This window comes from Phoenix dactylifera, chromosome 16 (assembly GCF_051530095.1).
Source record: "Phoenix dactylifera cultivar Ajwa chromosome 16, Ajwa_hap1_PhDact_Kaust_v1.1, whole genome shotgun sequence".
Classification (NCBI taxonomy): Eukaryota; Viridiplantae; Streptophyta; class Magnoliopsida; order Arecales; family Arecaceae; genus Phoenix; species Phoenix dactylifera.
In genome coordinates, this window is record NC_143205.1 from 15,049,846 (window position 1) to 15,066,663 (window position 16,818).

The 16,818-nt window shown below is 40.8% G+C and overlaps 2 protein-coding genes and 1 long non-coding RNA gene across 4 annotated transcripts; 2 read left to right on the forward strand and 1 right to left on the reverse strand.

The window, feature by feature from the left end:
* Positions 1-5,523: 5,523 nt before the first annotated feature.
* Positions 5,524-8,404, forward strand: LOC103712259 (putative receptor-like protein kinase At5g24010). Its single transcript, XM_089927850.1, has one exon. It carries the CDS (start codon positions 5,577-5,579, stop codon positions 8,148-8,150), a length of 2,574 nt encoding a protein of 857 aa, XP_089783976.1. The 5' UTR covers positions 5,524-5,576; the 3' UTR covers positions 8,151-8,404.
* A 1,188-nt stretch (positions 8,405-9,592) lies between these two features.
* On the reverse strand, positions 9,593-15,955 carry LOC103712258 (pentatricopeptide repeat-containing protein At2g13600-like). 2 transcript variants are annotated; one of them, XM_039114871.3, is made up of 3 exons: positions 12,315-15,955; positions 12,019-12,222; positions 9,593-9,790 (listed from the first exon to the last, which is right to left on the reverse strand). In XM_039114871.3, exon 1 carries the CDS (start codon positions 15,900-15,902, stop codon positions 13,380-13,382), a length of 2,523 nt encoding a protein of 840 aa, XP_038970799.3. In that variant the 5' UTR covers positions 15,903-15,955; the 3' UTR covers positions 9,593-9,790; positions 12,019-12,222; positions 12,315-13,379. The 2 variants fall into 2 exon arrangements, with proteins under 2 accessions (XP_038970799.3, XP_038970800.3); XM_039114872.3 differs by lacking the exon at positions 9,593-9,790 and having other exon boundaries at positions 11,808-12,225; positions 12,315-15,902.
* Positions 10,736-15,995, forward strand: LOC149751139 (uncharacterized). The gene is made up of 2 exons (XR_016398715.1): positions 10,736-11,410; positions 11,558-15,995. It is a non-coding gene; the product is annotated as an uncharacterized LOC149751139 (long non-coding RNA).
* Positions 15,996-16,818: the final 823 nt, after the last annotated feature.

Consider the following 16,818-nt stretch of genomic DNA (forward strand, 5'->3'; position numbering starts at 1 on the left):
GCAATAAGGGTGTTTATATGCATCGAGCAAAATCTTTTCTTCCAGTGTTAAGATTAAAGATTATGGTGCAGTGAAGTTGCAGCTAACAATAGTTTCGTTACTTGACGGATGCTTTAAGACGTCTGATTGGTGTCATAAGCTGCATCAACAATATTTTGCGAATTTTCAGAATGATTATCGAATTGTTGATGGAATTTTCGCTGGCTGAACACAACTGGGAAAAAAATTTATTTAATTCATAATATAAATTTTATTAATTGTTCATGAATTTTTGTTGGCTTATTCACGAAGGACTCATGAATTGCATATCAATCGTGCTGTATGTTGGCGTTGGATTTTCTTTCTTTTTTTTTTTGCCACTTGTTCTTTTTGAGAACAGGGAGGGTAGAACCCCACCTTTAAGCAAAGTACAGCTTAGAAGATAATGTGAAAAATGACAGATTAGACTACAGAGAAAAGAACAAAAGTTAGAGTAATCTTGCAATGCCGTTGCTAAAGACGCTTTCTTCGCGGTGGCTTGGCTGCTCCAAGCTTTAAAGAAATTTATTTTAGTGTTGGCAATGTTTGGAGCAAAAAAGGGAAGAAAAATGGAAGGCTTAAAAAAAATGATGGTGTTAAGGCATGCACCATTGCCTTTTTTTTTTTTTTTTTTTTGGTGAAATATAGGAGGGGGAAGAGAAAACCTCACCCGCATAGCAGCCCCCACTGGGCCCTTCTTCCATCAGAAAATGTTCGATGCAGGCCGCAAGTTTCTGCATACCTTCTCTGACCTGTCGGTTTCTCCCACTAGGTTCATTACTGAGTACTTACCTTTGGTATCGGCGGACCAGATGGTGACTCCACTGAGCAAACTAGGCTAGGGGCATTCGGTCCCCACATTTAATCAATGCCCGCGGATTTCGAACCTGGGTCACTCCGGTGGAATTTTAGCCCCGTTCCAACCATGCTACCACTTTAGTGGTATTGCAATTTTTTTTAAGGCTTTGTTCGTCCCCACCAATTAGGTATGTAAGGAAAACATGCAATAAGCCTTTAGAATACAATGAAGCCTAATGTTTGATCACATTTTGCACTAACGAATCAAACCAATGAGCATTCACTAATATCTGTAGAATAAAGTTTATTTGATGGAGTTGCATTGTGGTATCTTATGTATTCTGATATGAGGGTTTAATCAGCTATTTATAGAGTGGTTCATGTCTTTTTTAGGATAGATGTGGAAATATGTATTTTCTCCAAAAAAATACACATCTCTATATGAGTCATATCCCAAAGAACACTTTTCTTCTCAAATATGGCAGACAAATACTTCTTTTCAAGAGAGACTTAAACTTATGCTCTTTTGAAAAAGCACTAGCCAACCAACCACCACAATAGTGTTGAGAATCATTGCTTGTTTATATTAAGATTCTATTCCTAATTTTATTCTATTTAAGTATCCCACCTAGAATAGATATTCATTGTTCTACTTAGTTATTTATTTTAGAATAGTTATTTTTTTGTCTTTTAGTTGTTATCAGAGTTTGTTTTTTTAGTGGGCGTTGGTTTTTGAATTTAGGTAGAAATCAAATAATTCATCCACGTGATGCTCTATTTAAAGGAACTTTTGGTGTCTCTTTAAGTGGTGTGCGAAGGGAGAGAGAGAGAGAGTGGGAGGTATCCCCTTTAGTGAGGTGCAAGAGAGAATGGCTTAATTTTTTAATAAAATATTTTTTCACTCTCCTAAATTTTTTTTTTCAGTATTTTTTTTATGTTATTTTTTTCCTTTGGTGTTTGTTTTGGATCTCAAGTCGGATGGTTGTTCTATTCTGCATAACATATGGTTCTAGGCTTCTAGCTGGTTGCGAAGATAAATAATTATTTTTTTTATTTTAAAAATATCTAACAAACAATATTTTACAGTTGTTTGTTTGTGTCCCTAAAAAGTAAGATTACTGCGCTCCTTTCAAAAAAGTAAGATTATTGCGCTCCTTTCAAATTATCCAAAACAATGTAAAAGCCAACGCTGACCAGCCTAATTTAGCTTGCTTGTACAATTTCATTGATGGGCTGCAATAAGCTTAAGATCATTTGGAAAGTGGAAGACTCCCAATCTGATGTTCATGGTCATCCAAATTTGTTCTGTGACTTGGCAACGAATGAAAAGGTGCTCGGATGTTTCCTTGGATTGATTACAACCTGGCCAGAGCCTCTTTTTGTGAGACTTATCAGTTGTTAACATTTTCCCTTGGATGGCCAGCCAAGTATCACTTTTGCTGGTAATGGTAGCTGCCAATTCCTGCTATTTTAAAGCTGCAGACAACCCCCCAGAGTTGAGAAATTTGTAGGATTTCATAGAGGATTTCAAATTGGGAGCCCATTTCCAGGAGAATGAATTGTGCTGTTGTAGGCTAGAAGCTGAGGAAGGAGCTGCATTAACTTGGATTTCAACATCTGTGGCCTGGTCCACTGGTCTGGAGAGGAGAAGCTATTGTTTACTGTAACCTCTCCCCACATTGGCAATGGAACCTTAGACTAGGGCTGCTACAAGAAGCATGCTATGAAGCCTGGCCTGATCTAATGTTATATGGCCTGCTGAATGCCCCATTAAAAACCTCTGAACATCATCTGGAAAGCAGAAGATGCCAACTGCTGGATTATGCTCTAATTGGTGCTACTTGCTAGGCTTCCACAGTTAGCTAGGGCAAAATGAAGCCCTCTAGATTTAGAGCATGGATGTGGTCCACTAAGCATTGCAGACCTAGAGATGCGTGCTCGCCGATCTCGTGTTTAAGCAGTGGATTTGAAATGTTAAAAGGAGCCAACTTTGTTTTAGTTTCCACTTGATAGCAGACCTAACCCACACTCTTGTAGCATTTGCCTCATCTGGCTCTAAAGATAAAAGACATTTTGAAGCTGTTTCAAGCACTTTCAGCTACATTACTACCAAAATGCAAGTTTTAATGAACTCGAACATCTCTGCGAGTGTTGGTGATGGGTAGGGGTTGCAGTGGATCACTTTGTTTTGGTTTATAAGAACCAAAGAGGATTTAGTAATCTAATATACTCCATCCATATCAAGTGATTTGGACAGCTTATGCTAATCAATTGAACTTCAATCCGAGTTTGTGGCTGAGAAAAGCCAAAAGTAGACAATTTGCTCGAAAAAATCTGAATCGGATGTCCGAATTAGCCATGCCAGGGTTTTTCAGGCTCCCGAGAACTAGCCGGAGTCCATATCTAAGAAAACAAGCAATATAATGAACAAGACTCATTATAATTTCATGATCTATGGACTAATTGGAGATGCCAGAAGATCAGAGGGTCGTTCAGAAAAGCTTGGGATCAGCATACAATGGCTCTTTTCTCACAGATTTGGCAAGAACTGAATACGAGAATATTCGTTCGAACAAACTCCTCTACTAGTAAAATCCTCCAAAAAAAAAAAACACTCCAAACCTTTAAAACAGTGGGAAAAGCTGTGCTCGGTTAGAACAACAGCGACTCACAGAGAACTTTGGGCAGTGCTGGCCTAATTGGTGTCTATTGCTCATAGTGATTCCATTCTTGCTGATTGGTAGCTTGCACCCAATTCTAGCTGTTTTGTAACTCCAGCTCCTTTGTGAATACTTCCCACATTTGTACTTATTCTGGTTCCAATCATTAAATCTGGGGGAAAAGTCTCCCTTCATTATTTGTCAAAAAAAGATAAGTCAGAGTTCAACACATACTGCTGCATCATCTTAAAAAGTTTTGGCAACTCTAGAAAGAGGGAATATCTCAGCTTTCTTATTGGCAGTGGATCTTCTACAATCCAAGCTGCAGAAAATTCTCATTGGTGCCTGAACTGGAGAGCTCCAAGCTCAATAGTAGACAATCTATATACTGCATGATTGTCTTATGAATGAACCATAACATTTTTATAATCCATCTTGCTGCAAACCACACTCTATCACAGCTGTTGCACGGTAGATAGATTGTGACTGAGGATTGAACCTCTCCAGCTTAGTCAAGTGAACTCAAGAAACTTTGCATGCCACATCGACAAAGAAGAGACAGCCATGCAAATGTACCGGGACTGGACTTAGGAAAAAGACAATTTCAACTGATCCACCGAATGATCTTATCCTAAATAATAGCAAATTTGCCCCACAGCTCCTTATATGTCTAAGAGGATACGATAGAGTAAGGACCACTCCAACTACCATGGACAGAGACTTTGAGCAAAATCAAAAGCTGGTCTGAAACAAGGAGTAATCTATTCCACTTGAGCTGGAAAAGTAAGTACTAAAGAAATCTAAACAATAAACCGACACCAACGCATCATCTCCAGTTCACCACCCCAAGAGAGAACCATGTCAAAGAGTTCTCCAAAAACTCGGTGGAAGTTAGCAGGACTCCTATAAGATTCAACTCTAGAGGTCATCTCAGCTCCACATATACGTTGTATCCTTCTTTTTCTTTGGATTTGAAAACGACATTTATGTGTGCCCACAGCTCATAAGTCATGGGATAAATTGCTTTGCCTTCATTCTTCCCTTGATTTTTTGGGCGAATCAGAGAAAACTTGCAGCCTATCGCCGCTCGGTTCCTTCTGTCACCGAGCTGGCTCTTACTTTGGTGCTCACGAGTAATGAGCTGGAGAAAACATGACGTAATTTTATATTTATCATCTTAGTGTTTTAATTAAAGAAGTAACCATTTCAGATGCTATATACGGTGCTTAGATTATAGCATGAATTTTAGTCTTAAAAAGAGCCAAGGAACTAATTTAATTTACAAGATATGTAATTATATTTTTAACAAAATAAATTTTATAATATGATCAAATGTGGATTACTAAAGATTACAGACCATTTTATTGACAGGTTTGGAGAAAAGCTAACAAGGAATAACCTATTTCATTGGTATAAAATTGTTAGGTGTACATAGTACTAACCAATGTTCTAGACTAAAAGAACCCCAAGAAGATGCTATACTCAGTAAGAAAGAAACAAAAGAAAAAACGAGCTTGGGAATCCTGTCATTCACTCACCATGACTTGGGATCAAATCCTGCTTTCAATAGGGTTTGGAAGTTTAATAAGAAATATTTAGAAAAAAGTTATCCTTGCTTTCGTGCTTTCTAAAATTCAGAATGCTAATTAATTTACTACTGGTTCGATATTAACAATCTAAATATATATTCCTATGATGGGTACTAATGTTGGGTTCATCCTGATTTTGATGAGCTTCCTCCTATCTTAGTTCTTTATTTTTTTTAAAAAAAACATTCCATAAAATGTACTAAAATTATTTAAAATTAAATTTATAAAATTAATTTCACCCTTCCTCTTTATATATATATATATATATATATATATATATATATATATATATATATATATATATATATATATATATATATATATATATATATATATATATATATATATATAATTTAATTATATTTAAATAAAAGTTCATGCTCCACAATCGAAAGTTCCAAGTAACCGGGACTCACCAGTAGTCGCGCTCCAACTATTTAAGCAGCACCCCTACGTCTCCGTGCACTCGAGGAATCAAGAAGAACATTTGGGCATCCTCATCTGAAAAATTATGGACACAACTCCACCACCATCCTCTACCTCCACTCCCACTCGTAATCCTCCTCTAAGTCCTTTCATCCTCCTCCTCTCTTCCTTACCTCTCCTTTCCCTCGCCGCCTTCGTCCCCGCCGACAACTACCTCCTCGCCTGCGGCGCCACCGCCCCCGTCGCTGCCGCCGACGGCCGGCTCTTCCTGCCCGACTCCTCCGCCGCCCGGGCCTCCCTCTCCGCCCGCCACTCCTCCCCTCTCTTCTCCCCCTCCTCCTCCTCCCTCTCCCCCCTCCTCCGCTCCGCCCGCCTCTTCCCCCTACCCTCCTCCTACTCCTTCCCCCTCTCCCCCTCCTCCTCCTCCAACGGCCTCCTCCTTCGCCTCTACTTCCTCCCCTTCCTCCACTCTTCCTTGAACCTCTCCTCCGCTCTGTTCTCCGTCTCCGCTGCCGGCTCCCTGATCCTCCGCCGCTTCTCCCCGCCTCCCTCCTCCCTCCTCAAAGAATTCTTCCTCAAACCCCCCCTCTCCTCCCCCTCCCTCCTCCTCCTCTCCTTCTCCCCCTCCTCCCCCTCCTCCTTCGCCTTCATCAACGCCATTGAGCTCTTCTCCGCCCCTGCCAACCTCTTCTCCGATGCCGCCACCCGCCTTCCCCTCTCCTCTCCTTCCCCTGCCACCCCTCTCTCCCACCACTCCCTCGAAACCCTCCTCCGTATCAATGTCGGCGGCCCCACCGTCACCCCGGACAATGACACCCTCTGGAGGACCTGGATTCCTGATTCGCCGTTCCTCGCCACGCCGTCTCTTGCCAAACTTGCCACCTTTACCGGCCAAATCAACTACCCCGAAGGCGGCGCCACTCGCGAGAGCGCCCCCGAGACCGTTTACGGCACTGCCCGTCAGATGAACAAGGGTGATTCATCCAATTCCTCGTCGCCTTCTACTACCTTCAACATTTCTTGGATTTTCCCTGTATCGAATTCGGTTAATGGCTACCTTGTCCGGCTGCATTTCTGCGATATAGTTAGTAAAGCACTGAATGATCTCTACTTTGATGTGTATATCAATGACTATTCTGCTTCTGAGGATTTAGACCTCTCGGCGCTGGCCGGCTTTATGCTGGCTTCGCCCTACTACATGGACTTTGTAGTCATGAATTCGAGTCATCCGGGGAGCATTCGTGTGAGTGTCGGGCCATCAGAGCGCAGCCTTTCATCAAAGGTCAATGCTATACTGAATGGGGTGGAGATTATGAGGATAGGAGGTGTTGTTCCATTCCCAAGGGAGGAGAAGAGGAAGAAGCATCTTGCAAGAATACTAGTGTCTGTTCTTGGTAGCTTATTTTTGATCAGTGTCTTGATTGTGTTGATTGTGGTAATGTTGAGATGTAGAAGGTCCAGGAATGAGAGACCTGCATCACAGGAGGCTGTGACTTGGTCGCCAATGCCCGTTTTTACCGGGAGCTCGTATAGTAGAGTGACAGAACTAACCAATGCTTCGCCTGCTACTAATCTTAATCTTCGACTCAAGATACCTTTCTCTGAAATTCTTCTGGCTACTAAAAATTTTGATGAGAATGCTCAAATTGGGTCGGGTGGATTTGGAAAAGTCTATAAAGGAGTTTTAAGAGATGGCACTAAAGTTGCAGTGAAGAGGTGTGTGCGTGGGTCTCAGCAGGGACTTGGGGAGTTTCAGACTGAAATTGTGGTTCTGTCCAAGATCAGGCATCGACACCTTGTTTCACTGATCGGCTACTGCGAGGAGCAGTCGGAGATGATATTGGTTTATGAGTTTATGGAGAAGGGTCCATTAAGAGACCATCTTTATGGGTCGAGCCATCCGTGTTTGTCTTGGAAGCAACGGCTTGAGGTTTGTATTGGTTCTGCAAGGGGCCTCCATTACCTCCACACGGGTTCTGCTCAGGGAATTATCCATCGTGATGTTAAGTCTTCCAATATTCTGCTGGATGAAAACTATGCTGCTAAGGTTGCTGATTTTGGCCTTTCAAAGTTAGGTTCTCAAATCAATCAGACTCATGCGAGCACTGGAGTCAAAGGAAGCTTTGGATATCTTGATCCTGAATATTTCAAGACACAGCAGCTTACAGATAAGTCTGATGTGTATTCTTTTGGCGTTGTTCTTCTTGAAATCCTATGTGCCAGACCAGTCATTGATCAATCCCTTCCATGGGAGCAGGTGAACTTAGCTGAATGGGCTATGTCGTGGCAAAAAAAGGGGCAACTTGGACAAGTTATCGATCCCTCGCTGAAGGGAACGATCGATCGTAGGTCACTGAGGAAATTTGGAGAGACTGTGGAGAAATGTTTGGCTCAGTATGGAATCGATAGGCCTACAATGGGTGATGTACTCTGGAATTTGGAGTATGTCTTGCAACTTCATGAGAAAGCAACGCATGGAAAGCAATATGGGGATGGTACAAATGGTTCTTTGGATGCTGCATCACTGAATGTTGGACAGGATCCCTCTAGTTCTGTGACGGCTGGGAGACAGAATAGCATTGCAGAAGCAAACAAAGTAAATTCAGAGGTGGCAACAGGCAAAGTGTTCTCCCAACTGTTTACTGACGCTGGCAGATAATGTCAAGGCTCTTGTGTGAATTATGTTTGTACTTGAAAGGAGATTTTCCAACTGAAAGTTTTTGGAATGGTGGCTGAAATGGAATTCTATCAACCATTCTACTTCATTTCTATGATTTTATATGTTTGTCTGTATTACATTAGTTTATCAATAGGGAAATTTTCTGTTCTCAGTTTGTACATATTACCCATCATTATTCTGTTGTACCTCATGATCAGTTCATTTATAGAACAAAATCTATAGTTTATGTTTAACATGTATTCATTTAATTGTCATTATTTATTTTGGTCTAAAATGGAAGTTACATTGGTGTGTTTCAGTGTTTGCTATTCTCAAGGTCGGTAATCATATAGTGTGAAAGCTAATTCATATACTATCGGCTTCGACTCTTTTAATTTTTCTAGAAAAAAATAACTTGATTTTTAGTGTGCCAGTGAAACTTATGGAATCTATTTGGGTTCAGCAAATGAACCCTCGCTAGTTATATAGATTGTTTTTATGCTCACTAAATAAATGTTATTAATGTGGATGAGTCTTGGCACAACTGTAAGATTGCTTCATTGTGATCTCGGTATCATAGGTTTCAAATACAGAAATAGCATTTTCACACATAAGGGTAAGGTTGTGTACCCTTGATCTTCTCAAGATCTTGCAGTGGTGGAAGCAATCATGCACTAGGCCGCCCTTTTTAGAACAAACGTTGTTTATATAAAAACTTGCTCAAATTTTATAGGAACTACTCCTTCAAGAAGAAATGTTGATATGACTATTATTTTACACTTAATAATAATCAATCCTGAAGATCATTAGCCTATAAGTCAGATTCCAAGTTTCTCTGACAAATAAAATAAGAATATGAAGGTTAACTCATAAGTAGTTTTTAAGCAAGAAGTTAACCCATATGTAAACTAAGTGGTTAAGTAAGTTGACCATATGCTGGTCACCTCTAATTCACCATGCACAAGGGAGACTAAACAATTACGCCCCTACTGCTTAAAAATATTTCATTGGTTATCAAACCTATCATTTTTATTTATAGTAGGCAAAGCAGTAATTTTCTTTGCCATTGATCTTTAACAAAATACACTATTTTATCAAGAAATATGCAAATCAACTACAAATAACACTCTCGCATGGTACCACTAAGCAATTCTATGTGAGTTTGTCCTAGAGCCAAAGAAAGACCATGGAATAGCTCCATTGTGAAGTGAGTGAAGGAGAAACAAGCAGCCGCGGAACATGGAAATACTTGAGACCACAGAAAGTTGTCCAAATTATAAAATGATTCAGAAAAAAGAGTAATCTAAGTGCTTTCAAGAAACTGATTTGGATGAACAGTTAGGTGGAATATCTGGATGTTGTGTCGTCTTGGCAGTGGAGTTGGAAAAGAAAGAGGTTTTATTATTATTTTGGTGGCACAATGTGGCTTATTGGGCAAATTATTTAAGACAGAAAATGTGCTTTGATTGCTGACATCATTCTATTATCTTTCTCTGTCTTCACTTGCATAGGATAAGATGGCCCTTGGAACCATTTACCAAAAAAAAAAAAAAAAATCCGTGTGTGTCGTAATTGCTTGCAACTCTACCACCAATAATACAGCCGTTGTATCTGGGAGTTGCACCAATCTCTCCTTGCACCTGACAAAAAAAATATTAATTTACACTTTGCAAAAACCATAGAGTATTACTCTATTTAATAATATAAAAAATTATTTATCAGTATCAAGCTTCACCATTTCAGTACCGAATTTCGTACCGATACCATACTAATATAGTATCAGTACGGTATAGTACGAAATTTTTAGACATATTAAGTATTAGTTTTCCATCCATATTGGATACCAATACCAAACCGATACAGTACGGTATGCTCTATATCGCCTGATTCAGACAGTGGTAGGAAGAAATAGATTAGGCATCTACTATCCCTTGCAAAACTCTCCTTCTCCCTTTCCTTTCCGAATGCTTGAAATCCTTTTGATTCAAATTTGCCTCCTCTCCAATCATACATTGCTGAGTCTCTTTTAAGTTCTCGGTAACTGTTGATCCTTCCATTACCAGTGGGATAATACCAAACATCTTCTTTCTTGAGCCGGTAAAATCATTAAATCCTAATGAATGTACCCTCAGCACAATTTATTGAAAGCTTATCCATTCACAGAGATGATTCAGTAAATTGTTTTCTTATTCTATATTATAGTTACTGTTGATGCTTTATTACGGTTCATTTTTCAAACAAAATCGATGCTTATCAGAAACGACAGCATTTTTAACAGAATCTAATCTTCTGTTGCTTACAAGGACATGGCATCTGCATTAACTAATAGAATACTGCATGTTTTCCAGCCGACTGTGCTAAACTTGTCATAGAATTGACTGATATGACAATTTAAAACAAAAGTGAAGGAGACAGCTGTCACTGAAACTAATGCCATCTGTTATGCATTATTGCCAAAATTTCTCCACATCTATGGGCGTGCCTCCGTCGCCTTTGCCGACCACTAACCTTCATCTTTTGCTTGCAAAGTCATGATGTCCCCAAATTTCAGGCCTGAAGCCAGATCTTCACTTTATTCTTATCCCAGTTGGAGGATATTGCTTTCAAGGGTGGGAAGAATGTACGGATATATTTTTAGTTTTGTATTAATTATTTATTAGACAAATTTTAAGTATTTATATAGAATTAAAAAATTTAATAAATATTTTTCGACTATTTTTTTAAGGGTGAGATTTAGATTGTGACAAAATAAGATTAGAGTGGATCTGGCCTATGATCTGTATAAACTAACAAGCATTGCAGCATAAATTTATTGAGGTTGATTATGAGCCAGCTGTAATGTTTGGGATTAGATTTAAATAAATTTGAATTTTTAGTCTAATGGGAATGTCAGGATATAAATGAAAAAAAAATATGAAATGATCTATATAGATATATATTTAGTTTCACATTAATTATTTATTAAAAAAATAGATGTTTATATAGAAATGAAAAATTTTAAAAAAATACTTGTCGACTGGTGAGATATGAGAAAAGTTAATGGATGACTGTGGGGAAACAAAAGAGAATGTAGCCCGGTATGAATGGGTCAGCCGCCAATGACTTTTTGACTTAAACCGAGGAGAAAAGTTATAAAGCCATTCTATTGGAGCATGTGGCTTTCTTCAGCTCAGATCACTAGGACAGTATGCACCAGGACATCTTGTCTGCAATTATTGTCTAGCTTGCAGAATAGTACTTGGACTTGGTTATGTACTCAAGTATGAGAAGGTGAATTCATTATGGTCTTAGAAGGTGCAAAGAGATTCTAGTTTTGAAAGTTTAAAGTGTTACCTTAGGTGCTTAGATCATTCTAACAATCTGTACCTTCTTTAAGAGATATCCATATGTTTGATGAATTCTTATAGGAATAAATTTCCAAGGATGGTGGCTCCACAAGGGAGAGATGAAAAAACATGAAGGAAAGATGGGTGAGTTTACTGGGCAATGCTCGGTTTTAATCAAACAATTCTTGTAGCTTTAGAGATTATAACCACAATTACAACCATCAAGCATATAGGGGATTGTTTTGTAAATTTTTGATCACCTATCATTTCCGATTGACAGCTACCTCTGATGTTAGTGAGAGCTTTTTCATGTCCTCCAAAATTCCACAAATTAAAATCTAAATCCATGCAATATAAGTCATATTATTCTTGTTATATAGTTCAACTGAGGCTTGATAACACACTCAAATACTCCATAACCATCTACTGTGAAGGGAAAGAAAAGCATCTGCTGAAAAAAAAAACCCTTAAATACAAGCTCTGTGGTTTCTCTGGATTTTTTCCAGAAAAAAAAACCCTGTTTGGTAAGCTAAAACACTTACCAGATGGCATGTCTCTCTGAGTAGTCCCAAAAAAGCTTGATGCATCACCCATGTAGATTAAAGCTATCTTCACCTTATTGTGCAACGCACCACTAGATGCATCATGAAAGACTTGTGGTCGTGCAGTCTTAATTTCTGAAAGATTTTGGGCTTAATTGATAAAATAGATCGCTGCATCTCGATTCTGTCATCGCTTCAAGAGATCTGCTATGGGAAGAAACAAAGGCTAGCTAAGTAGCTAAGAAATATTTGTTCTCAACTTCATTTGATATTGACTAGGGGAAGAACTTGCTTACAGTTAACAGCTAATATTCCATCCTTGCTCTCAGCCGGATCATCTTTGCTGTTGGTATCTATGCTCAGTGAAGATGCCTGACTCACTACAAGAACATTGTTCCCTCTTGACTCCATCTTGATGAAACACAGCCCATACTACAACTTCCAGAAGACAATCCAACTGTAGGCCCATTGATGCCATACTCATGCAGGCACTTCGGAGCTATCTCACCAGATACTCCTATAAGAACTTCACAGTATCTAAACCAGACCCTGATAAGAAATTTATTTTTGCTCTTTCCCCGAAGTCCCAAACTGATGATTCTCTGGATCAGTTGATCCTTTGTTAATGGCAATACCGACTCCACGAAACGAAAATGCTCCTCTGAAGAGCATCGGCTCGATGATCAGCCTCATGTGCAAATAAGCATTTCAAAGAGCAAGCACATATTAGACATCACTGAGCCCCTGCAGTATTAATTATGCTGGGCACTGCTATCCATTGCCACAGGCTCACAAGGATCTCCCCGGTGGAAGGAAGGCCGGTCAAGACTGAAGTGGAGATACAAATTGTTCCTCTACTAGGAGAATGTTGGACATCAATGTCTTATCCTCTGCTTTCCATAACAAGCATGAGAAATACCATTAGTATTAGTTACACTTAAGGATGTTTCCCTCTGTGTGCTCAGAGCAGGGTCACTTTCAAACTGTCATTGGAGTCCCTAGTAAAGAGCAAAATGTGCCAGTTCTCAGACCAGCACAAGATAACTGCAGCTCTAAGTGCTGTCCCTGAGAATAACCTCATAAACCTTGGAGAATTCACCAGAGTCAACAATGAGCTCCTTGTTTAAGTCATTAGTTAAAAACATAAATAGTAAGGGATAAGGAAGCCCATGTGGTGGTGGTTATTCCCTCAATATTTCGCCTTTAGAAACAACATCACATGTTAGTGAAGGAGGCTGCGATGCCATATCTGTGCTGGTTCTCCATATCAGCAACATTGTCTCATGTTCTCAGCTTGAATTAGCCTCAGGCCAACCTTTATTTTGGATGGTATCCTTAGGCTATCTTTGACTTCAAGTCATTTAAAAATGTGCTACCAAGTCTTCTTCCTGCACCAAATTTCCATCTGCCTCAGATTTTGTGATCGTCATTACATTGTGCAACTCTCCTAGCATTAAAGAAATTTCTGAAACCTGGGGGTGGGTTAGGTCACTCACTAAAAAAGAGTGGATATTTCCTCTGACTTCAATCCAACTACATCCCGGTTCCTTGCAAACTGTTCTCTCCCTCATTCCCCTCCTCAATATCCTAACCTCATCCCATTTACCAGCCGTCGCATAAATATTTGAAAGTAGCACATAAGCAGAGACATTATCAGGTTCAAGCTTCAGTAGTTCTTGTGCTGCAATCTCTCCAAGCTTCACATTGACATGGATGCTGCAGGCTGTCAGAAAGATCTGCCACATCCTAGCATCCAGACTGAGAGGCATTTGATCAATAATTCTTTTAGCTTCTTCTAGTTGTCCTGCTCGACCAAGCAAGTCAACAACACAGGCATAGTGTTCTAAAGATGGACCTATACCATGGTCTTCAGTCATGGAGTTTAAGTAGTAACAGGCTTCCTCAACATGACCTCCATGACAGCTGGCATAAAGCAGTCCCAAAAATGTAATCTCATCAGGGTCTATACCTTCTTCTATCATCTTCTTAAGGTGATTAGTGACCTTGTCATAGCAGCCATGTTGTGCATACCCTGTCAGCATTGCATTCCATGTAGCCAAATTACTGCTGGGAAGCTCCTCAAAAACTTTTATTGCTTCACCTAGGCTTCCACATTTACAGTAGATATCAATCAGACCACTCCCGACAAAACTATCTCTATCGATGCCCAATTTCAGAGCTAGAGAGTGCATGTTCCTTCCTTGCTCTATTGATGACACAGCACAATAAGCTTTAATGACTACACTAAGAGAAACGTTGTCCACTTCCATTCCCATATGCCTAGTTCTCTTAAATAGTTTAATTGCATCTGCATGATGGCCAGCTTGAACAAAAGTGGAAGCCATCTTATTTATATGGACCAAAACTCTTCTATCAACCTCATCAAATACTTGTTTGGACTCATCAATCATACCACACTTTCCATATAATGTTATCAAGGCGGTGGCTATGCAATCATCAAATATATGTCCTAATTTGACTATATATGAATGGATTTGTGCTGCAAGATCAGAAGTAGAAAATCTAGAAGCAGCTTCAAAAAGGCTTGACAAGGTAGAAATATTGGGTTCGAAAGATGAGTGCTGCATCCAAGAAAACAACCATAGCACTCTATCGGGCAAGCCATTAGCAACACATGCAGCTATCAAGGCATTCCATGAAACTATATCTCTTTCGACCATTTCATCAAATACTCGCTTCGCATCATCAATCTGCCGACACTTTCCATACATGGAAACAAGTGCATTGCCAACAGAGATAATGGATGCAAAGCCATTTCTAAAGCACCAAGCTTGGATCTGTTTCCCACCTCTCAGAAACTCCGGCCCATCAATCACTGACAGGACGTTGATCAGAGTGAAATCATTCACATCCACATCTCTCGACAACAAGAATCCAAACAACCCAAGAGCTTCTTCACCATTAAGAACCCTGATAATTGTGCTCCAAGAAACCACGTCAGGTTCCTGAATCTCGCCGAACGCACGAAGCCCTTCAGCCTTAGTTCCACACCTACAATACATGCTCAGAAGCGCATTGTTCAAAGGCATTGACTCACGACATAAAAATCCTACCTTTATACTCAAACAGTGAATCTGCTTCCCCTGCTTTACATCAAACTCGCCATCAGACAATGCAGCAAGAACACTCGTAAGACAAAACTCATTCAAACGCAATCCCAAATCCAACATCTCTTTAAAGGTTCCAACAGCTGATCCAATCATTCCATTCTTCACATACCCAGAAACCATGGCAGTCCACACCCCTGAATCGAATAAAGGGCATTCTTCGAAGCATTTCTCAGCCAAGCCCAGTTCCCCTAGTTTCGAGTAGTTATCCAGCAAGCCGGTGATCACGTAAACAGCTGATAAAAATCCCATTTTGACGGCGACCCCATGGACTATTTCGGTGGCTAGAATGTCTCCATGGGAGGAGGCCTTAATGAGGGAGCTCAAGGTGAAGGCGTCGGGATTGAGGCCGTGGAGCGGCAATTCTTTGAAGAGTTGGAACGCGAGTTCGACGCCGCCATTTCGGGCACATCCGGCGATCAGGGCGTTCCAGGCTGCCGTGTCGGCGGCGGGAGTGTGGAGGAGGAGGGTGCGAGCCTCGGAGAGGTGGCCGGAGTGGGAGAGGCGGCCGATGAGATGGGTGGCGAGGTGGAGGGCTGGGGAGAGGCCGGACTTAAGCGAGAGGGATAAGAGTTGGAGGGTTAGGGGGATTGGGTGGTGGACGGCGGAGGCTCGCAGGGCTTCGGGGAGAAGGCCGCGGCGGAGGAGGGCAGTGACGGGCGGCGGCAGTGGAAGGAGGGCGGCGGCGGCGGCGGCGGCAGGGATGTGAAGGGAGGATTTGGAGGAGAAGCGGCGGAAGCTCCACGGCCCCCTCATGACCGTGGTGCGAGTGAGATGTTTTAAATTACATTTATTTCAAGCCAGTGGTACTTTGGCACGTCCTTCTGCAGCACCTAAATTCACTTTGTCTCTGGAGAGCCCCCCCACCTTCGGTCATCCGAAGATAAATTTTGATGGCGGTATATCGGCAGTGGAAAAAAGAAAAGCTATCAGTTTTGTGATTAGGATCACAATTTCAGGCTGATTACGCACCTATGATATAACAACCTGTTGCTGAGAAACAGACTGGTTACCCCTCTTTATAGGAGCGGGTGTAGCGATTATACGCAATCGGATATAATTACGCAAATCTTGATTTAATTGAATTACCTTAGATGACACGAGATTTCAGGCTAGCTGGCGATCGGTTAAGATTGTGAGGATTCAAATATTGATAGCCGTTGTGATGGAGACTGCGGACTTTGATTCGATATATGAAGAATTTGGTGATCCCTTCTTTAGGCGGATTGGCTTGACTGTTGGTGAAGTCAGGGTCGGTCTTAGCTTCTGACTAGGTCTTCCTTGATCTCGAGGTCAATCGGGCTTTGCTTAGCCGAAACCATGCGTGCCGAGGTCATGCCTGCCGAAGTCGTGCGTACAAAGGTTATGCCTGCCGAGGCCACACTTATCAAGGTTACGTCTGCCGTCGGATTCGGATGCTTTAATCGTATGTGTGAGGTGGTCCACTTTTCCCCCCTCATCACAACCATTTGAGACGGAGCTCAAAATAGTATGGAAGGATATCACCTTTGTAAGGTGTATTTTAGAGGCTAACAATATCTTCCTGAAAGGAGACTTGGCGATGATGGTCAAGTAGATTCAAAGAAGTGGAGGGGCGATAGTCATCTACTGCTCAGAGATATCTGCAGGATAGCGAGAGACTGTGACTCATTTCAGGCTACTCAAGTGTATC

Bases quoted from the DNA above. Each gene is read 5' to 3' on its own strand.
- LOC103712259 (XM_089927850.1), top strand. From the start codon at position 5,577: ATGGACACAACTCCACCACCATCCTCTACCTCCACTCCCACTCGTAAT.
- LOC103712258 (XM_039114871.3), bottom strand. From the start codon at position 15,902: ATGAGGGGGCCGTGGAGCTTCCGCCGCTTCTCCTCCAAATCCTCCCTT.